At 45.5% G+C, this 23536-nt stretch overlaps 1 protein-coding gene and 1 long non-coding RNA gene across 3 annotated transcripts in view; one reads left to right on the forward strand and one right to left on the reverse strand.

Annotated features, from left to right (window-relative positions):
* Positions 1 to 23536, reverse strand: part of ITGA9 (integrin subunit alpha 9) — a 331274-nt gene that overhangs the window by 154427 nt on the left and 153311 nt on the right. For both annotated transcript variants that reach the window (XM_070577273.1, XM_008524662.2), the window contains exon 16: positions 7717 to 7866. In XM_070577273.1, the coding sequence (XP_070433374.1) occupies positions 7717 to 7866 (150 nt within the window). The remainder of the gene's footprint in view (positions 1 to 7716; positions 7867 to 23536) is intronic.
* LOC139076182 (uncharacterized) overlaps positions 7852 to 23536 on the forward strand; it is a 34384-nt gene continuing 18699 nt past the window's right edge. Inside the window, exon 1 of the long non-coding RNA XR_011527514.1 lies at positions 7852 to 7991. This is a non-coding gene — a long non-coding RNA (uncharacterized lncRNA). The remainder of the gene's footprint in view (positions 7992 to 23536) is intronic.

A 23536-nucleotide genomic window follows, 5' to 3' on the forward strand; every position in this document is an offset into this window, starting at 1 on the left:
GGGGGAAAGTATGCAGAGAAGTGACCTGGTCCAGATGAGGAATGATGGTGGCCTGGACTAGAGTGGTGGCAGTGGAGACGGAGTAAAAGAGGAGGGATTCATGTACTACTTGAGTTGTGGTGGTACAGCCGGCTCTCGAGTTCTGGTTATATTGGTCATCTCCATATCTCCCCTCTCTTGGACAAAAAGGGGCATCTCTGGAGCTGAGATGTGAGGGCCAGACAGTCCTAAAGACCACGATAGGCCCATCTGAGGAACCAGCCAGAACCCTTAGATGGTACCATTGCCTCTTATCCAGGGAACCTACCCGTGAACCAGCTGAGACTGGACACACTCTCAGCAGAAAGGAACCAGCTTCAGTGGAGCATCTCCTTCCTCCAGAGCCCCAGCTACACTCGCTCCCATGGGTTGCCTCATTCTTTCCTCGACAATGCTGTGAAGCTGACTTGTCACCTCCACTCATTGGGGAGGAGGCAGAGGCTTCCAGAGGCTAGGTGACTTGCCCTTCCCAGAAGGGAAGAGCAGAATCTAATGCTGCTTCATCATTTCAGTGATTCTCACATATTACTTCATATAATCCCACAATCACTTGGAGGTAGCAGAGCAGATGATGGCACCCTAAGTGACAGGTGACTAAGCAGGAGCTCTCACGAGGTAAGTGACTTGCCCTGTGCCATTGAGTGAGTACATTCTGCTCTGGGCTGGGACCCTGATCTTCTCACTCCAAAGCCTCTGCTCCTTACCCAGAGAAGCCAGGGGAAGAAAGAAGGCCTGGGGTTCTCTGAGGTATGGGGTTTATTCATTCTCTATTGCTACAGTAATAAATTACCACAAATTTAGCAGCTTAAAACAAGACAAATTTATTATCTCACAGTTCTGTAGGTTGGAAGGCTAGGTGGGCTTTGGTGGTTACTCTGCTCTGGGTTTCACAAGGCCAAAATCAAGTGTCCCCTGGTCTGGGCCCTTATCTGGAGGCTCTGGGGGAGAATCTGCTTCCAGCCTCATTCAGGTTGTTGGCAGAATTCAGTTCCATGTGGCTGTAGGACTGAGGTTTCCGTTTCCTTACTGACACTCACCCAGGAGCCTCTCTCAGCCCCTCGAGGCTGCCTGTATTCCTTGTCAAGTTGTACCTTCATCTTCAAAACCAGCAATAGGAGGTCAAGTCCTTCTCATGCTTCCTATCTCTCTCTTTCCCCTGCATCTCTCTGACCTCCTATTCTGCCTCATTCTTCCTGCCTCAAGCTGGAGAAAGATTGGGCTCATCTGGATAATCCAGGATACTCTATTTTAAAGTCCATAACCTTAATCACACCTGCAAAGTTACTTCTCCCATAATGTATCCTAGTCACAGGTTCCAGGAATAAGGGTGTGAACATCTTTGGGGGACCATTCTGTCACCTGGAAGTGCAGCCCCAGCCAGGTCTCTTTGGGGGCCTCCTAGGCAGCATGTGAGCAATTATAATTTCCAAAGCTCTCCTCTGTGTATAGGGTTTGAAGAAAGGATCTCTGTCATAACCATTGGTATGCTCACCTGAAGGGGAAAGATAAGGGCCTTCAGGTGACCAGTCCAATGACAGCCTTGCTCCTTTCCTAGCACACAGGCCAGCCAGGGCATTCCATGATAGTTTGAATTAGTTCCAGACTCTGTTCCAGCAACTGATACCAACTAGTAACTAATAACGAGTCAACTTTCTGGATGTATCAGACACAACCTCTAAGGACTCACCTATAAGACCTCCCTGGGGCCACTGTGATGAGCTCCTAACAGGCCTTCCTAGGTCAGGCAGACCAGCCTCCCTGAAGCACATCTCTGATCTCCTACACTCAAAAAGATGTAATGGTTTCCCATCCCCCACAGAATCAAGAGCAATTCCTCGGCCTGTGAACCAGTGGCCTTAGACTGTATGACTATACTCCCAGTCCTGATGGCCCCTCTGCTTCCCCTCACTAGATATTCAGCCACATGGAAGACCATTAGCATCCATCATCCATCAGTCCCTTCTTCTCTGTTAGTCTGTCAAGCCCCTCCAGCCCTGAGTGCCCAAATCCTACTTCTTCAAGGCTCTGGCCAATTCTCCCTTTCTCCATAGAACATCTCCTTCTCCTCAGCTGGAAGTGGTCTCTGGAGTGAAATTCACACGTACTAATCTGAGTCTCACTTTCTGCTCTGTGTAAGTTATTCCTGTCCAGTCTGAAAGTCCACTGAGGGCAGCAATGTTTTAATTTTTTTCAAGGTCTTACATGTAGTCGACACTCAATTGACTGAATTGCTCTTAGATTTATAGTTCTTTTAAATACTCTTCCAGTTAACAGATAAAGTAAGTTGAATTTTTTTGGTATCAAATATCCCCCGAGGAGACAGAGGTAGGACTCTGTTTTCCTTAAATTTTTAAGGGGAAGTGTATGCTCATCAGGCTGTGTGTCCCACAGAGGCCTGCAGCATTAGAGACACAGAGCGCCCAGAATCCCAATCCGTTCTCAGCATCAGTGGTGACCCCACTACTCACTCACATAGCCTACCACCTACCCTAGAGGCTGCTTTCTCCCAAGACTGTTCTCCACACAGTAGAGGGAAGGCTTGGCCTCCTGGCCGTCTCACTCACTCCCACTCACTTCAAAAAGCCTTGGATCCATCAATAAGCCTGTACTTAATGTGCTCAAGTCACTGTCTCCAATTACATACACTGTCTGTGCAGCTATTCCAGCTGAACTAGACCATCAATGGTGGCAGACCCTGACTCTAAAAGATCTCCATGATTTAATCCACTCCATTGCACAGTCCTGTGTACCAACATGGGCTCAGTGCCTTTTAGTTGAAGAGACTAAGGCATTTAAATCCTAACGTTATGTGGCAACATGACTTAAAGAGCTCTGATGAGTTTATTCCTTCCTATGAAAGAAGTTAGACGTTCTTTGTGGAGCTGTCACATAGACATACACAGGTTAAAAATCAACTCTGCTTCCTGGAGTGGGTCTAGCTCTCAGAATCTTTCTTCCCTTTAAACTGAGCCAACATCTGGAAGACACATGGAAGAAGACCATTAAATTGTCTTTTTTTTTTCATAATCAGGAAAAGGAGAATAAGCAAGGCTCACTCTCCCAGAATTTTTCTCAGGCTCCTGGACAATCTTCCCAATCTAAGGACAATATTTTTCTTTCATTTTAATTTCAACCAAAGAATCACATGGTTAAAAAAATAATGACCCCCTGCCATACACCTCCTCATAGCAGGTCCTGCTTCCCAGGGGCAACCACTATTACCCATATCCATTTATGTTTCTTTCGATGATTATTTCCATATCTCTGGAAAACAAACCAATACTACTTCTTGATTTATCAAATTTAGACATTATCTTACTGAATTCCTGCCACAATAAACAAGAATTTATCTCACTTACACAATGGCCCCCTCTCCTCCACCTGCCTAATTTTGACAGGCAAATCATTACTCTTAGCTCCTCTACTGGAGTGGCTCTCAACATTAGCTGCATCAGAATTAATAAGCTGGTCAGCTTATTAAAACACAGCTCCCTGGGACCCACCCCTTGAGTTTCTGATTCAGTAGGTCTGGGGTGGGGCCCAAGAATTTTCATTTCTCACAAGATCCCAAAAGATGTTGACACTGCTGGTTCAGTGACCACACTTTAAGAAGTACTGCTCTACTGACAACCTCTGCAATTTTAAGTAATAAACCGCTATTTCTTGTTTCATCCAGTTTTGCAATATCTCTTGACTCACCAATTTAAAAAATTAAGATATTAAGAGAAATTCTGTCATTCTCTTTTTACCTCTATACGGTCAAATTTACTGATATTTAAATTTTATATTATAACCATAGCTCTGATTTGGGCTTGACTATAAATACAGAAAACCAATAAATAGTGCTAATGTTATAAAGGCTACATGAGTACTGTTCACAGTAGAGCCAAGACAAACGTCATGATTACATACCCTCCTCTACAGGTGCAAAGTTAAACTCCTAGAAGACTCAACTTTTACTTAAGGGAGCATATCTGTAGTATCAAGGTCCTTTTCTTCCTTATACTCTTCTACTTGCTCAAAATCCCACCACATTGTCTTATATTTGAACCGTGACATACTGACCCCACTTCAATTTCTTCTGGAAGTTTGTGATTGCCCTTATTTTTTTCTTATCCAGAGAAGAAATATATTCCATCTACACTGTATCCTGAATATTTGCTACTTTCTTGTCATTCTATTACTGGCTCATTCTGCTTGAAGTTTGTTGGGTCCCTGTTCTCAGTCGATCAACTGTTTTTTAGATTTGTGGCTCGATTGTCATGCTGGGCTTTCTTGTTGGTAGACTTCTGGGAGTTAGTTCTACCATTTCTTCTATCGTACATCTTGCTCCTTCTTGTTGTCACCCTCGTTTTGTTGCAGTACATCTCAGGTAACTTCTTTGGAAGAGTTACTAGGCAGGTAAACTTCCTGGGTCTTTGCTTGTCTGAAAAATGACTTTATTTTGACCTCACACTTGACTGTTAGACTAAGCATCAAATTCTGGTTTCCAAAGCACTTTCTCTCAGAACTTTGAGGCCTTTATTTCACCATATTCTAGCTTCCAGTCTTGCTAATAAGGAATCTAATGAACTACTTAATGTGATTCTAATTCTGTTGTAAGCTGACACACACTCCTCACTATCATCATCCTGTACTCCCTTTCCCTGGAAGCATTTGGAATTTTCCTTCAGTCTTAGAAGCAGTGGCACTTCAAAATGATGTACCTCAGATATTTTTGATTTATCCTGCTTGTAAACTGATGGGCCCTTTAAATTAAAAATAATCTCTCTTTAATTCTGGGAAATTTCATTCTCGTATTTTTCCTATCATTTCTTCTTCATTTTCTATGTTTACTTTTTCTGGTATTCCTATTACTTGGATATGGAACCTGGTAGATTGATCCTTTAGCTCTCTTTTCCATTTGCCTTTTAGCTCTGCTTACTGAGGGATTTCTTACCATTATCTTGTAATCCTTCTAGGAAATTTTCGGCTCTGTAACCATATTGTTAATTTTCAAGAAACTTTCCCTTATTCTCTGATTCTTCCCTTTAAAAAGAAATAGAATTCCAACCATTTTCTAATGGACACAATATATTCTTAAATCCCCTTGTGTTTATTACAAAGTTTAAGGTAGTTTTAACATCTGTATAATCTCTTCTAACCCCTGAATAATTTATTTCCTTCTAAATTAATTAGTCAATTATTCTATTTGTTTACTTTGGTCTTTTTGTTTTCATATACCACATTCCCCTCACCGTCCCCAATCTCAGGTTTCCTGGGTTGTCCATTCATATTTAAGAATAAGGTAAAAGAGCTGATTGGAAAATCTGTGGCTGTGTTTGGGTGGATGATAGGAGGGGAAGCTAGCTTTTACAGTAGAGGCTCCAAATGCCAGAAGTAAGGCTTTCCTCTAGGGAAGCAGCCTACTCACACTACCTCAAGCAGGTTATTCAGTTCTTTAGAGAAGAAAATGCCTGGTTGCTTGCTCTTCTGCATACCTGAAGTATGTAGGGGTAGGGACAGGGGTGGACAGTCAACTCTTCCACATACCAACCTTCACTTAATACCTCTCTTCCCTGTTTCAGCTTCACTTCTCACTCAGGCCTCCTTTACAACTGCCGGCCTGACTGTGGCTGCAGCCTCTCAGCTCCACATATAGAAAGGCACTAAGCCATCTATGCATAGTTCAAGGTTCAACCAACAACACTCTTCCATCTCCCTTACTCCCTAAAACTACTACACTCTTTCATTGGCTGATACCCTTTCCCCCACAGTGTTCTCCTTCCTCTTCCTATTTACCCATGCATAATCCTTGTAATGGGGTGTCAGGAAGCACAAACAAATATTTCTGCTTGGCTGGTCATCTTGAACCAGAAGTGACCAAGAAGAGCATTTTAATGCTAATGTGTCCCTGCATCTCTGATCAGGCTGATTTACTGAGTCCCCAGCCTGACTTCTCACCCCACTTCACTGTCAGGAGATGACATCAATTTCTACTTCTCAGTCAAGGCAGAAGTCACCAGCTTCCTGCCCTGCCTCTTCATCTTATCTTCCTCTCCTCTTTTCCTCGCCTTCATCATGCCTCCCTCCTCCACTCTGCCCCACCCACTTAGACACTCAGTGTCCTCCCAGTCTCTCCCCTGACTGCCCCCCAGAGCCTGTTCCAAGTATCAATGACCAGCAGAGCATACTGGCCACCCTCTTTGGCACTTGTGTTTTGAAAGAAGTTCATGTTTGAATGCAAAAGCAGCATCCAAAAAGGCAGCACTGCCAATAGGTTGTGCATATGTCTGTAGTGTGCACTGTCAGCCCTGCCCAGATCCCTTTACAACTGCTGTCCCCATCCTCCAGCTGACGTGAGTGTAGGCAGCTAACTGCTCATATTTGCATCCTTTTCCAAAGAACTCTGCTCAGCTGAAGGGAGCATCCTACAGGAGAGTTATATTCTCCTTCCATGCCCCACAGCCAGCCAATAGCTGACTAATCTGGGGTACAAAGGGCCAGCCCCCTTGCCTCAAGGAGAGGACAACTCTTTGGTGTAATTTATGCTCCAGAGTCCCCAGCTCAGGCCAACGCTAGACTTTAGCTGAGACCACATCCTTGCTCAGCTCCTTCCCCTTCCTCACTTCCTTACAAGTTTCTCTCAAGAGCACAGCCTCATGAGACCATGGTGCTCCCAAATCCTTGTCTCAGGCTCTGCTTCGAGAGAATCTGACCCAAGACAACATGGCGGAGACTTTGGGAGAAAATAGGGATGCCTTGGTAAAAATTTCACCACTTAACTGAACATATCTGGATGGACACCTCAAACCCAAACACTTCTCTGCGGTTCTGTTTACAACTTTAAACTGCAAGGCCGGGGTCACTAACTGCTAGTTTTCTCCTAAATTCAGAGCAGTTAGAAGAACCATAGAGGGTGGGGCTGGTGGGTGGTTCCACAGCTCTGCCCCCACCCTGCACAGGAGTCTGGTTTAGCCAAAAAAAGTTTTTCCTGATCTTCCCCAGGGTCCTGGATCTGTGGTGATCTCGGGTGTTAAGGAAAGATTTAAAACCAACTTGGGATCTCAGATTCCTTGCATATTTCCTGCATAGCAGTCAGCACAGCACATCTCACAGATGGCTCAGGGCAGACAGGCCAATGCTGCTGCACAGAATCAGTTTATGGGTTCACTCCTACCTCACGTGGCCTGTACCTAACATTGCTCTGAAGTTCCTCTACACAGCAGCACATCCTGGAATTTGATGAGCTTCAGAAAAGATGTGTGGTCCACCTGCACGGGCAGAGCTCTAGTTTCCAGGGATACTTGGGTTGGCCATTTTTAACTCAACCACCAATTCTAGCAAGATGAAGTCCTTGCTTCTTCACCCCATTCATGCTCCACCAAAAAAACATTTATTGAGCACCAACGGTGTCCTGATCTAAGCTCTGGAAACAGTCGAGGAACAAGGGGCAAGTTCATGACCTCAAAGGGGTTATAATTTTCCAACTGCTTGAAAACAGCCTCAATGTGTTTAAATCATGTGGCTGTTCAAAGCAATCCCAAAGATCACACATTTCATCATTTTGCAGACTACACAAGGGAGGCCCAGAGTTGGGATATGCCCTGGCCACCATCTCCCAGGCAGCCAGGACCATTACTTCTGCCGTATGCACCCGCCACTGTAGGTCCCGGTTGTGAGCGTTAAGGTTCTGACCTGATTCTTTTGGGCAATCTTTTGCCCCTTTTTCCAGCGGAGCACTGGTGTCAGAGCCGGCAGCTCTCGCTCCTCCTCTCCAGTCACATGCTCACCCAGGCTGTAGGCTGCTTCAAACACGATCGGGCTGATGACGTCCTGTACTCTCCGCTGAAACAATAAACAAACGCGCACATTAACTGCTAACGCTGGCTGACATTTGTAGAGCATTTCACAGTTTACAAAGGTCTTCCACATGAATTGCCTCATATGATCCTCACAGCTACCCCTGTAAGGTAAGATTTTATTACTTTCATATTTTAGATGAGGTAACTGAGGCCGAGGGCAGTTAATGTCTTGTCCAAGGTCACTCTGCTAACAAGTGGGGGTTTTCTACTCTACCTTGCGTGGTGCCAAATCATCTTCTCTTTAGCATATGGAAGACATTACCTTACTCATCTTCCAAATATTCTTCTAAGCTAGTTGGCGGGCGGGAAAGTGTCTGCACTCACACTCCAGCGCTAACCCTTTGCATTCGCCGGGTTTTGATGATCAAAGATCTTTTGCACTGATATTAATATGGATTTTGTATTAGGGCAGGAGACCTAAAGACAGTGAGGGGCCCAGCGTCTTCCCAGAGTTAGTCATCAATGGAGCTAGGGATGAAAGTCTGACTTCTGGCCTTGGTTCTTTCCTCTGGAACCAAGAACTTTACGACCCAAGGGAGTGAGAGGCTGATAGTCACCACAGGAAAGGAGAGGGAGGGAAGGGAAGAGAGTAAATATACAATGAACACCTACCAAATGGCAAGTACTGTGCTAGATGTTCTAGGGAGATGAGCACCACGCCCAAACCCTGGGAGCTGGGCTTATTGTCCTCCACTGTACAGAAAAGGAAAAGGAGGGGGCCAGCCTGGTAGCACAGTGGTTAAGTCACACGTTCTGCTGTGGCAGCCCATGGTTCACCGGTTCAGATCCCGGATGCAGACTACACACTGCTTGTCAAGCCATGCTGTGGTAGGCATCCCACATATAAAGTAGAGGAAGACGGGCACGGATGTTAGCTCAGGGCTAGTCTTCCTGAGCAAAAAGAGGAGGATTGGTGGCAGATGTTAGCTCAGAGCTAATTTTCCTCAAAAAAGAAAAGAAAAGAAAAGTGCAAGTTCCCCAGGCCACAAGGCTGATAAGGACTTTGAGTCACATCTGTTCAACCCTGGAGTTCCTCACCTTTCGGCACAAGTGTCACTGCCTCCCAAGGACTTTGGGTCCTCAGTCTAACAAGTTAGAGTTAGAAATAGGGAGTAAGCTGGTAGGTGGGCTTCTGAGCAGCACCAACGAGCCCAGTCCCCAGTGTTCTGCATCTGTCAGGGAGAGACAGGAGGTGGGGAGTCAGCAGGGAAGAAGCAGCGGCCTTATTGGGAAGTGAAAGAAGTGGGGCGGGCAGGCAAAGGCAACCACAGCACCATGAGCAGGGCCAATGACTCTCTGTGTGAAGTTTGGTGGAATTTGGAGCAGATTAGCTCTGTGCTGAAAAACAGTAGAAAGTGCTAAAGCTCCCCAGAGGCACACAGTGAGGGGTTTGCTCCACCCCTCCCTGACACCCCGTGCCCCTCTCCATAGGCAGACATGCCTGTCAGTGTTTGGGTGTTCGTCCAGACTAAGGATATGCAGGCAAATGGTAGCTCATTACACGCTGTACTTTGTTTTCTTGACTTAGCATAGCTCCTGGAGATGGTTCCATGTCAGTACATAGAGCTCTACCACCTCCTTTTTAATGGGATACCGTATGTCATTACGGATGCCCTTACTGACCAATATTTGGACTCAAAGCTGCTTTAACAAGTGCATGGATGGCAGCCCACCCACAAACTGTAGCAACATTCTCCAATATGGGTTCTGTGAACCTCAGTTCCCCAGAAGAAGATAAATAAAAGGGTTGATAATCAAGTAAGTTGGGAGGACATCAGGTTAAACCAAGTGAAGGGGTTTTTGTTCTGTTTTTGTTTGTTTTTACTGCAATTGCCTCTGAGAAAGAGTGGGGGGGGGGGGTCCCAAGTTCATCGGGTCATGGAACCCTGTGTTTCCTCAGAGCTCCTCAGGGCACGGGTGTTGAGTAGAACATACTCAGAGACATTGGAGGGCAGGGTAGAAATCTCCCACAGCCCAGGAGAAGAGATGGTGTCCAAGCCAGGGCAGTGTGGAAGTAGGAGACAGAAGTGGCCACGCCTGGGGCTGCTGACTGTGGGGCAGGGCAATAGGACAAAGGGGCATGGATGCCTCCAGGGTAGGAGCTAGAGTGACCAGCAGATGATTTATATCTGTGTTCAGGAGAGCATTCAGCTGGGAATAGAGTCAACCATTCAGCATAAGTAAAATAGAGGACCTCACAGGGAAGTGATGCAGGAGCCTTTGAATAAACTGTTTCCAGAAAATTCTCTTGAACTTCAGACTTTAGGAAGAGATCTTTAATGCCTATGTCCTTTCCGGGAGCAAAATACACACCTAGGATCCAGATTCCCTTTGCCTGCTGACTCTGCCAATCCAAATTTAAAGACTTTCTGAGGTGAGGAAAATAATGGAGTGCAATCTTAATGTTTTTATAAATAAATGCTTTAGTGTTTCTTTAAGGTTGACTATCTTAAGGCTTTTTCATTTAAATCCTTCATGAGGAAATGTCAGTTATTATGTTGTTATTCTTGGAGGAGGGACTGAAGATGAGGGTGGGGGATTTAAAAGCCACTTAACGTTTCCTGGCTACCGAATGCATTTCAGAGCCTGGGCAAGCTCTTCACAGACATTATTTTCCTTAATCTGCATAACACCTGAGCTGGTAGATTATTGCTCCCACTTCACAGATGAGCTCACAGAGGTTCAGGAGCTCAAATAAGTTGTGCTCCATCCCAAAACCAGTAAGTGGTGGAGCCAGACTCAGTCTTAGAACCAGAAGCAAAACTATTTTCCTTGAAGTCCATAAATTATTATTTAAAAATTATCCCAAATGCTTTAGACTCTGACATCACCCTAAAAAATTGCCTATTTTCTTTAGAGGATACAGGGAAAGGGAAGGAAACGTTTCTCTCAGAAGGAAGCATGTGAATAAATGACAAATAACTAAGAAATAGGAGCTTGAAGTGAGCGCTGTTTCTAAACGTGCAGCCATTCAAGCCATGCTTACCGCGGAGGGAAGCCTTCGTCAGGGCACAGCTTACTCTGGATGAGTAACAAATTCTGACATATAGGGGTGTGGACGCTGTGCTCTGGCGCTGATTGCATGGACCTGTTTTAACTAAGAAGTTTCAAAAACAGCTTCTTACTACGTGTACCAGTAGCTCTGGGCAGAAGGGACCTAAACCGCAGGCAGAGGCCAAGGAGGGTGCAGCAATTAGAAACAAGCCAACACCCCCAAAAGGAGAGCCCCTCCTTCCCACACTGGGTTTGTTTTCTGTGAGCTGCAAAGGAAAAGTAGCAGCAACATTTAGCAGTTTCCTTTTCATTTTTGGAAGTGCAACTTTCCTCAGCTCAGCGCTGCAATTAAGTGGAGGAACTCTTTAGGATGGAGAGGCTTAGGGCTCTGGCCCAGACTGGAAACACTGAAATTTTACAGCTTGAAAAAAGTTCACCACTACAAAATGAAGCTTCTAAAGTTGAACACACACTTACTGTGACAGACCAAAAGACAAGAATCTACCTTTTCTTGCTAAAAATCTACAGAAGTCTCTTGTTTTGAAAATCGAAGGAGCCCACACAGAGAACACCCAGACTGGTGGCAAAATTTGCAGCGGCTGAGGTTTTACTGGGAACTTACCATATGCTCAATCTGAAATTTATTGAATGCCTACTTTATGTCAGGGCCCTGGGGAGACAGAGATGAAAGACCTTCAGGGGAAACAGGCAAGCAATGACAGTCTAGCGCAACATGCACTAGGACACAGGCTTTGGGAACACAAATGAGGGACGTCTGATTCGGCCTGCGGGTTGGCAGGCTTCCCAGAGGAGGTGCCCCAGGTTTAGTCATGAGACAGAAGGACATTAGCCAGAGAGCAGGCATGGCTGGTCTAGCAGGGTGGAGAGGGCATGGGGTGTCCAGGGCACGGGATTAGATGTGATTCCCAAAGGTGGGAAAGTTGAGCTTATGGGCAGGAAGTGGGGGACAAGGAGGCTGAAGCAGAGACCAGATCTCAAGGGCACTTACAGGTTGTGTTGACTTCATCCTAAAAGCTAGGAAGAGCTGGGAGGAAGGTAAGGTGACGTTGGAGGCTGTGTTACAGAAAAATCCCTCTGGTTTCCTGGATTGATAGGGGTAAAATTGACGCAGGGAGGCCAGTAAGGAGGCTGCATTCTAGAATGATCCTTGTAGCTGTAGCATGGAAGTGGCTCGATGGGAATAGGCCCGGGGAGAAGCAGGTAAGGAGGAGGCTTCCATAAGCGTTCAGAGGAAAGATCATGAGGGCCTGTGCCAGGACAGAGCAGTGGGGAGGGAGAAAAGGGGAGGGTTGAGGCTGATTTAGGATAGCACTTGGTGACTGGATGTGGGGGATGAGAGAGAAAGAGTAATACAAGATGCCTGTGTTCAGCTTGGGTGAGAGAGTGGACACTGGAGCCACTCGACATCATGGGGAACCAGGAGAAGGAACAGCTGTCCCTTAAGTTTAGGTGTGGACATATTGAGCTTTGTAACAACACAGAAATCCCCTTCCTGTCTCCAAACTCTAACTCTGCAGAGAATCTCCCAAACATACTGATTTGAGCCTAAAACTCCATGCTTCCTTTTCTCTTCCACTAAACTGTCTCCCTGTCCCAGTGTCCGGGGTCGGCAATCCCCAGTACTGGCTCATATAGATCCACTATGGGCCCTCTGCCCATGCCAGGAGCTCGTTCACCCATCTGTCCAGGGACGGGCTTGGCCCTCCTTCGGAGTATGTCTTCCTCCTTCCTCAGCTCACCTCACACACAGAGATGTTCTCCTGGGGACCCCAGAGAGGACTGCAGGGACTCACAGGGTCTGCTGACAAGAGGGAGTAAGAACCTCAGGGACACATGCCTGAGGTGCCATCCTAAGGACTGCCATTCCTTCAAGGAGAGTCCTTCAGGCTTCCCTTCTCATTAATTCCCTTGCTCTGAAAATGAAATACAAGTAACTCAGATGGAAAACCCAGCAGGGGAGGCCCCTGACAGGCTGGTGCCACCCATGCAAGAGTTTCTACGAGAGGAGAGGACGGTCTGCCCGGCTCTCCTGGGGCAGCTAGGCAGTTATCAGAGTCAGAAGCCCCAAAGTCTTTTGTCTCCTTTTCTTGTGGAACCATGGAATTTTCACTGCTGCGTATAAGCAGCTTCACATCACAAGACTCCATCTGCCTGGCCAAAGGAAGATGTGCATTACTATTCGGACAAACAGCCAGGATGACTCGATTCCATGTCTCCCTCTATGACCCTAATAAGCGGGACCTGAGCATGATGCACCTCCCAGAGAGCCATCTGACCAGAAACCTACCTCACAGCTGCTTTTCCCCATGGAAAGGTTTTCATCTGCCTTAGCTAACTAGCAGCTACAGTGTAAACTAAATGAACACAGGAAGGGTTGACCTCACTTTAAATTTGCAAATAACACAGAAGGTCAGCAAATAAGCAGCTAGCATTAAGCGAGATAATGGGTTTGGGAAAAACCCTCTGTTTTTTTTTTAAGGAGCCCTCAGTATTTTTTCTTTTTCCAAACATGTGATCTTTCTGTATCCTTTCTTACTATTTCTCTGCTCTCCACACCCAACTCTACTTCTGCCTACAGTTATCTTGCTGGCACTCCTAGAAATGAGACATCTTCAAAAGTGGAATGCCGTTTCCTTTATCTCTATGATCATAACGATTAGAATAGCAGTTAAAATCCTATACGTGAATTTTAAATTCTCATAGGCTTGAAGATTCTTCAAAAGCAAACTGAAGATTTTGCATTCCTAGTAATAGAGTAACTCACTGAAGATCTACGCGCCCGCCACCCCCTCACACCCCAACAACTAGAAAAGCTGGACAACAGACACACACACACACACACACAGCTGTTTAAAGCTATCAGGGAACTATCAAGACAGCCAGGACTTCAGAATCTAGGGTCCCAGAGAGAAGTAAAGAACACTGAGGTGACCTCAACATGTAGTGGCACTTTTCCCTTGAGCCGTTTACAGATTCGCAAGCAGTGTGGAATGAGAGGCTAAGAAACTGAAAGTAAAGTGGTGGCTAAAAGACCAAATCCTCAAGTTTCTGAGCTGAGTTTCTGGCAGTCTTAGGAGTCTGTGAAGAAAAAAGTTAAAGCTCAGGGCGGGGCCGGCCCTGTGGCCGAGTGGTTAAGTTCGCGTGCTCTGCTTGGGTGGCCCAGGGTTTCACTAGTTCAGATCCTGGGCACGGACATGGCACCTCTCGTCAGGCCACGCTGAGGCAGTGTCCCCCATGCCACAACTGGAAGGACCCACAACTAAAAAACATGCAACTATATACTGAGGGGATTTGCGGAGAAAAAAAGAGAGGAAAAAAAGAAGATTGGCAACAGTTGTTAGCTCAGGTGCCAATCTTTAAAAAAAAAAAAGCTCAGGGCCAGGACGCAAGGGCCAAGATCCCAAAGAGAAGGGAAGCATACTGAGGCAAGTCCAATATTCTACACCACATTTACTCTCAAGGCATTTGCTGATGCCAAGAAACCAAGCAGAAGGCAGTGGTTAAGGTACTGAGAAGACAAGAGAAGACTATTTAGCTTGGAGACAGCAGGAAGGACCCACGAGGTAAGTCAATAGAAAAGATTCAGACTGAAGCATGGAGAGGAAAAAGGATAGAAAATTCAGAAATGAACCTAAGAGATATACAGGCCACAGTGAAAGGTGTAACATATTTATAATGACATAATAAATAATGTTTGTTATTATATAAAACATCTAGCACAATGACTGGCATACTATAGGCAAGAATAAATGCTGCCTATCATTATTTTTATCATTATTTTTAAGTGGTACTTCTGATATGAAAATCTGTAAAAACTGCCCTATTGAGAAGGGAATCCTCATTATGATAGCAAGAACCTATTCCCCATTTTATAAGAGAATAAACTGAGGCCAAGCGTGTTTCATTTAGAGTCTTACAAGGCAAAAAATAAACAAATGGAAATTTAAATTAAAACCAAGGGAGAATATTCTAGAAACAATTTTAAACAAACCTTTATGAAAAGCACAAAGCGCAACTGACTACAAGTCTTATGAGACGGGATTTGCAATGGGAGGAGACAAAGATTTATCTTTGAGCGCAGTTATAAACATTGACTAGGTATAGCTCTGAAAAGAGTTTAATTCAAAGAACTCTAAAAATTCTGCCATGAGAGTAGGAAATAAGTGGTGTATATCTGGTTTCTGAAAGTTTCTCAATGAGATTAAAGATTTTAATTATGACTGCATAGTACTTTATATGTAATAACATATTATGGAAATGGATATTATCATTAGTCTGAAATGTATGGTCCTCTGACAAGCATGAGTACTCGGGAAGGTCAATAAAGCATTAAGTACTCTTCAAATAACATATTTACTTAAATTATTCTATTTATCTACGAAAATCACATAACCCCATTGATGCTTTTTCCTCTTCAAAGATAAAACAACATCTAGCTAGATATCTGGAAAATGGTTTGCTTTTTGTTTGAGAGTTTGTGGGTGGGGGTGGGGGTTGCTTATTTAACTAATTTGTATGTTGGCATGTTTGGAGATCTTTTAAATTTCTTTTTCTCTGCATCCATTACAAAATATGCTAACAGGAGATTAGAACTTCTGACAATTTGGAAACAATTTTCTAACACCTAACATCCCCATATAATGTTCTTTGTAAACAGACATGTTAATTACATTGTAGATAATTACATGCATCATTTGACAGCAAAATGACACCAGAAGGAACTGGCTCAACATAGATATTATCCAGCCTCTGTGCCCTGCAGAGGAAAGGAAATTTCGGCTTCTAATCTAGTGCTCCTTCCTTCCTCTCCTAATTCTCTCATCCATCTCCCATCCTCAAACCCCCAAGGTGGCTTTGGTAAAAATATTTGTAGGTGAATAAGAAACTAACACAAAAGAAAATGTAACCCACGAAAGGCAAATGGCTAGAGCTGACCCAGGCGGGTTTTTCTGCTCTGCCCCCCGCCCCCATCATTGTCTCAGCCATCAGTCCCGTGTCCAGCTGGTGTGTCAGCCTCAACCCTCACATTTGGACAGATGCTCTTGGACCTCCAGAGTTAACAGTGACCTTTGTACTGCCACTCAGTGGTCTCTGCCTGTTAGGTGACGGCGATGTGGAGAGGGGGAGGGGTGGACTGACTCGGTTCAGCGAGCAGTTGAAAACCCTGGAGTGCAAATCTCCCCTCTCCACATCTTGACCTAATAAAGTAACCTTTTGAGGAAGAGGACACAGCTGAGCCAAGTGCCTCTGCTCAGGTCCTACCACTGACCCCACCTGTGCCTCTGCTCATGCTGTTCCCACGTCTGGAACGGCCTTCTCTCTGCAAAACGTGATCCACTCTCCAAGGCCCACCCCAAGGCTGCCCCTTCTGTGAGACAGGAAAGTCACATTGAACTCTTGGTCACATAAGAACCGTGGGAACCTGATGAGAGGGAAGTGAATTCTAACCCAGAGTGAAGACGCCAGCCCTCTGGCCACAGCCCCTAGGAACCCCAGTGTCCTTATGATACAGTTTGGCACTTACTTATTTTCTGTCTTCTATTGCTGTCTTTCCCTGATTCTAAGGACTTCCCCTATGAAGCTGGGGTGCATCTTAGCATTGAATAATAGATTTATTGTGAGAATGTTTCCCCTCCCCAACCCCTGCCTGAGAAGCTGTCATTACACTGTTAACAATATGGGAGCTGAGGAAATGTGGGCTAGCTCTGGGATGAGCACTCACAGTGGTAACTAGGGCCGCGGGAACAGATCTTGCCACATCTCTTGGACAATACCGAGCGTGTTCTTGTCTGAAAGGGTGGAGGGCAGCAGCAGTGGCCAGGACACCGCTCTCAGGTCAAGGCCAGGGGTGACAAGTGTGTGTAGGCAGGAGGTGGAAGGGTGAGTGGATGAACATTGTGCTTGACTGTCCAGAGGAACTTCGGCTGAGTTGCCTTCAGCCAACATTTGGTTGCTGGGTGCCTGTGCCAGGCACCATGTTAGGCAGAGAAGAGGCAGGGACAAGGGTGTGAGCAAAAAGCTGAGATGCAGAGGAGAAGGTGCCCACATGAGAGCTGTGGGAACCTGATGGCAGGGAATTGCTTCTGACCCAGAGTTGAGTGAGGTTGGGAGTGTCAAGAATCCTCAGAGAGGAGGTGATCCTGGAAGAAAAACCAGAAATTCAGCAGGCTGATGGGGGAATGGGAATGAGGGCTGTAGTATTAGTTGGTGGAGATAATACGAAGGTCTTAGACAACTGTGTGTCTGAGGAACGGAGGCAACAGACAACATGGAAAGCAAGGACTTCGACATCAGACAGTCCTGGGTCTGAGGGAGTCCCAGCTTCACACGATCTCTCTGAATCTGTCTTCTCAGATATAAAACAGGTTGACAGAATCAACCTCACATCACTGTTGCAAAGATTAGAGTCCATAGATGTCGAGCACCATGGAGAGCTCCTGTTACTCAGTAAAAGCTAGCTACACCACCTACACCACCACCACTGCCACCACCACCACCACCGCCACCACCTAATAAGGGTCTGAGGGGCAAACCCATAGGGTGAGGGGCAGGGAGGGGCTGCAGACAGGGAGGGAAAGCAGGCTGAAACCAGGTCGCAGGACCTCAGAAACTAGGCGAAGGACTTTCATTCTATGGGCAGTAGGGACTGTCACAAGTTTTTAAAGGCAGCTTTGAAATAAGAACCCCAGAGGACTGACTGGGGATGGAAAGGGAGGAGGACAGGACCTTTACGGGGCTGGTGCACTCATCCACCAGCAGCAAGTCAGTTGCCATCAGTTCATAACTGCCTCTTCTACAGAAAATTGTCCTTGGTTAAATGCAAGCCACCTCACCCGGGAGGTTTTATGCCCCCTACCCCCCTCCTCCTCCACTGGCAATGACTGACTGGCATGGGGGTACATCTCGCCTCAAGGTGGGACAACTCTGTGGTGGACTTCATGCCCCAGAAGGCCCCACTCCCCATGGGATCAGGCTGAGACCACAGCCTTGCTCAGCTCCTTCCCCTACTCTATCCTGCTCCCCTTAGTCCCCTCTCCTGACAACACCCCCTCAATAAATCCAGTGCAAGCAAATCCCTATCTCAAGCTCTGCATCTAGGGAACCTGACCTCACACAGTAAATTCAGTGTTACAAAAACCTGTGGCAGCAGAAATACATACTTATATGTATTCGTGTAAGTTATTATGTATACACACAATATATAGGTAAAATACGGACCTGGAGGTCGGGAGAGAGAGTCCCTGCTTGCTCAACATCTTACCCTCAACCTCTTGGCATGTCCAAGGGGAATCCCCTCTGACCACCTGGAAAATCTTCATGATAGAGAAGAACACACTGAGGGCCAGAGAGGAGAAGAGACTCATCAAGATCCCAGAGCCAGCACTCCTCTTCATTCTGCACCCCTAGACTCTGCGCAGCAGTGCAAATGCAGCAGGGATCAGAGAGGGAAGCTGTGGCTGGGGAAGTCGTTGAATCAAGGTGAGGAGAGATGCCTTCCACAGCCTTGTGGATCCTGTGAATCCCAGCCTCTTAACAGGAAATAAATGTGGCCGAGAAGGCAGCGTTATGATAGATACAAATGGTCTCGAAAGTGACCCAATCAGGCCTGGAGAGCTCCCAGGAGAGCTGGTCTGCAGGCAACAAATTCCTTCTTGTCCAGACTCTGACCTGCATGACCAGCATTAGGTGCACAATGTAGTGTGTAATGATTTGTCCCCGTGCCTATCTCTACTGCCAAACTGTGAGATCAAAGTGGCACGAGGGGCAGAAACCAGACTCCCAAGGCAGCTCATTCCACAGCAGCTTTGACCTCTATTTAATTTTGGTGAGAAAGACTGGACCTGAGCCAGCATCTGTGCCAATCTTCCTCCATTTTATATATGGAACACCGCCACAGCATGGCCTGATGAGCAGTGTGCGGGTCCGTGCCCAGGATCTGAACTGTGAACCCCGTGCCACTGAAGTGGAGCATGAGAAATCAACCACTAGGCCACCAGGCTGGCCCTTTTATTATTATTTTTTTTTGATGCTTGTAGTGATGTTATAAAATACTTAGTATAAAAAGGGGTGGATGTTTAGTTAAGTCTGGTAGTGTAAAAAAAAATCATTTTTTCAAAGTATGTCAAAAAGTATTCTGCATCTTCATTTGTTAACACGTCTGACATTAAACTTGGATTACTATCCAGTCAAGAAGTTTCCATTAAGGAGTCCCCATTCCATCCACTATAGATGTCAGGAGATTCCTATATATAGCAGATGCTGTTAGTGCTCTGCCCAGATGCCCTTTACCAGCTGGTGCATCCCCCCTACTGACAGCTCACACCTACCACCTTCTCAGGAGGACTCGCCTTGGTGGATGGAGCCATCTCCTCCAGAGATGCCTGCCAGGTGATGTCCTGTAATAGGCAGAATTCTAAGATTACTCCCCAAAACCCATGCTCCTATATAATCCCTTCCCCTTGAGTGTGGGAAGGACTGTAAATCTGACACATGTCACTTCCGATTATGTTGTATTATATGACAATGAAGGGATTTTTTACATGTAAATAAGGTCCAAAATTAGGCGAGTTAGAGTTAATCAAAAGAGAGATTATCTGGGTAGGCCCACTCAGATGAACCCTTTAAAGGAGGGCTTAGGTCTTTCCCGAGCTAAGAGACTTGAAGCAGGAGAGAGACTCTCCTGCTGACCTTGAAGAAGCTAGCCACCATATGCTCTGCAGCTGCAAGGACATGAATTCTACCACCAACCTCATGAGCCTGGAGGAAGACCCTAAGCCTCACACGAGACCCAGCTGACACCTGGATTGTAGCTTTGAGGCCCTGAGGAGGGACCCAGCTGGGCCGTACCCAGACTCCTAACCCACAGAAACTGTGAGGTCAAAAATCTATGTGTTTTAAACTACAAAATTTGAAATTTTGGGGGCTGGCCCAGTGGTGCATCAGTTAGGTTTGCATATTCTGCTTCAGTGGCCCATGGTTCGCCGGTTCAGACCCAGGGTGTGGACGTGGCACCGATTGTCAAGCCATGCTGTGGTAGGCGTCCCACATGTAAAGTAGAGGAAGATGGGCACGGATGTTAGCTCAGGGCCAGTCTTCCTCACAAAAAGAGGAGGATTGGCAGCAGATGTTAGCTCAGGGCTAATCTTCCTCAAAAAAAAAAAAAAAAGGAATGTAAGTTGTCAAAAAAAAAAAATTGCCATTTTTTTATGTAACATAGAAAACTAATATGTGCCCCACTCCCCTGGCTGGCTGATGCAGGGGTGTAACAGCCCATCCGCTGGCCTCCGAGTGGATAAGCTCTCTGGTATGATTCATACTCCAGAACTCCCTCCCGGGATCAGGCTGAGGCTAGACTTTTCCTGAGACCACATCCTTACTCAGCTTTGTTCCCTGCCTAATTCTGTTTCCCTCCCTTCTGAGAGCATTCCCCCGGCAGAGTAAATCTCCGGCAGAAATCCCCATCTCAGATTCTGCTTCTGGGGAACTGGATGCAAGATACCACATAATAAATTCCATCCTGAATTTGTTGTCTGCAAAATCCTTAAAGAGGTGAGAAAAGCTAGATCAAGTGCAAGGGATGACCAGCGCTCATGTCTGCCCAAAACACAAGCAGATCATGGAGGGAGGGCAGAAGCATGGGGATGACACTCAGACTCTTTTTGGCCATTACTCTCCCTTACTTCCAACTCAGAGTTTTACTCTGCCCTTCCTTTATTTATTCTCAAAAAGAACAGCGCTAGCACCCTGTGAATAAGTCTTAGGGCCCAGGAGGTGGATTAAAGACACAGATCAGCTCCAGGCCTCCTCAAGGCAAACCCTTTTTTCTTTTTTTTCCCTTTTTTAAAGCTGCTCACGAAGCATCTTTGTCTCCAGTGCATGAGGCACCAAATTTTATAAAGGGCAAAGTGCAGAAGGAAAAGAGCCAGGACTTGGACTATGCACAAAATTAATAATGAGCTCCTTAACCCCACAGAGTTGATGATCTATTACTATACACAAAATACACTTTAGACTTTGTTTGTTTCACTACTTTCAACCAAAATTATATCTTAAACCAAAGGTTCTTAACCTAGAAGAGAATTCAGGAGGTCTGTGAACTTGGTTGAGAAAAAACTTACAACTTTTTTAACCTCTAAGTGAAATTCAGCATTTCCTTTTATAAATGTAGGCAGCAAACCACAGAAATATTAGACCTGTGACTCTGTCATCAATAGAAGTCTGAGATATTTTCACATCATATTCTAGTTGTAGAGTGCTTGAAATATTTTTTATACTCATCAGTATTTCAAAATTTCCATAGATCTTACTATTTAAGGCATTAATAAAAAGCAGGCATATCACCAACTGGGTTTCCTTTTTAACATTTTGATAGCTGAATTTCAGTATAATTGGTTTCTTTATAATTCTATGTATTTTATCAGACACACTTAAAAACATTATTCTGAGAAGGGGTCCATAGGCTCCTCCTAACTGCCAAAGGAGTCCATGCACGAAAACAGCCAAGAACTTTCGTCTTAATGGTAAATGAAACAATGAGAGGGATCATCCTGTGGTTTCCGAAATCCTTCAAAGTATGCTTCAAACACCGCAGAAAGAATCGTTATATTGTTTCAGTCTTCATAGGTTATATGAACTGCCTGGTCTCAGCAGTTAAAAATATACCGTCCATTACATTTTATGACAGGTTCAAGGCCTGGGCTCAAAATCATCCCATGGCCCCTGGGGCTTTAAGAATTTGGTCCTGGGTAGATATTTGGGGCCAGGGCAGAGCAAAGCTGCTCCATGCTAAGAGCTGTATGAAAGCATCTCTTTCCCTGTGTGAGCCCACAGGAAGGGAAGGGCAGAGGCAGTGGGCTCCCTGGGCTACATGGAGTGATCGCGGCTTTGACAGAAAGAATCTTGACCTCTCCAGGGCAGGCCTGCTGCTTCACAAGCCCTGAGAGGACGCCTAGAAAGCTGAGAAGCTTGCCCTAGACCTTGGTGGTGTGTGAAAACCCTGAACCGTGACTGAAATGAAGAGGAGAGTCAAAATACTGACCCCACAGGATTTCCACATTACTCAAACCACAGTGGGCCTGTCTCCTCAGCTTGGGGGCTAACTGCAGCAGCACAATTACTCTGAATGATTTTCAGCCTAGCAAGCGAAGAAAGTGGCTCCCCTCAAATCTGTAATAAAACAAGGTCATTAAAATTCCAGTGAATTTCATCAAAACTTGTTCACTCTTTGGTCTATTCCCTTCTTGCCACTATGTTTCCACTGGTTTTGACAAGATCACCAATGGCTGCCATGTTGCTAGATCTAGTGGACACCCCTTCTCTGTCCTGATCTTTCTTGACCCCCACAAGGATTCCTCACAGTTGGATCTCCTCCTCTTCTTCTTCTTCTTCTTCTTTTTTTTTGATGAGGAAGATTGGCCCTGTGCTAACATCTGTGCCAACCTTCCTCTAGTTTTTGTAGGTGGGAGGGCCACCACAGCATGGCTTGATGAGCAGTGTGTAGGTCCATACCCAGGATCTGAATCCGCGAACCCCAGGCTGCCCAAGCACAGTGTGCAAACTTAACCACTCATGCCACGAGGCTGGTCCCTTAATCTCTTCTTCTTGAAGCTCATCCTTCCCTTACTCCCCGAGGGGATGGCTCACTCCTCCTGTCCCCACTGCTGCTTGTCCTTCTGAGATGATATCAAAGCAATAAGTGGCATTTATTGGTTAACATACCCCCCCCCCCAAGCTACACTTACAGAGCAGAGGCCACCTCACATCCATCTCAGCATGCCCAGCCTTTAGCACAGTACACAGCAGACGCTCAATAAACATTTGCTGAGACATATGTGAACTGAAATGAACATTCATCCAAAAGGCAAGACATTGGCGAATTTGAGATCACCCCTCTTAGGAAAGGCAGCTTTACTCCACAGACCAATCCTACACCTACAGTTAACGTACAATATACACGCAAACACCCTACTAAACATTTACCTGAAGCTTTATTTCTTGGCTCTGCCATTACTTCCTCTCAGTGTTTATATCTCACACCTCTTTACTACTTTTCTTTCAAATCTTCCCTCCTTTTTAACCTTGGCTATTTTAAACATCTTTAAGCTCAAAAGAAGCAGTGTCGTACCTATCGACAAAAACCTTATTAAACAACTTAATAAATGCCATTTATTACACCTTTTAGCCAGAACTTTTGGGTTTACTGGATAATAATAAACTTCTGGGTTTATTGTGGAATCCTAATCCAATAATAAAGGAGGCAGACACTGGGTTCTCATTTGTGGGAAAGAGTTGGAATTTTGGCAAATGGACGCTCTGAGGGAGATCTCCTTTTGCTTTGGTCCCTTCAGCACTGGCATCTGCCACATTTGAATTCAACTAACATTGACCAATAACCCAGGAGTTAATGCCCAGGAGTAGCCTACATGCTTTATAGGTTAGCTGGTATAATCTCACCATAGGTTATTTTTCCCCAAATGGTGAAACTCAGGCTTAGACAGTTAAGTCTGCCTATGTATCATTTGGAATTTACTGATATCCCAAGAGACTGATAAAGATGTCAGGAATCACAGCAGAATACTCTGAACTTTCATTACATTTCTGGACTCTTTTCAAGTAGATAATAAAAAGAACAGAAATCA

The sequence above is a fragment of the Equus przewalskii genome, chromosome 15 (assembly GCF_037783145.1).
Source record: "Equus przewalskii isolate Varuska chromosome 15, EquPr2, whole genome shotgun sequence".
Taxonomy (NCBI): Eukaryota; Metazoa; Chordata; class Mammalia; order Perissodactyla; family Equidae; genus Equus; species Equus przewalskii.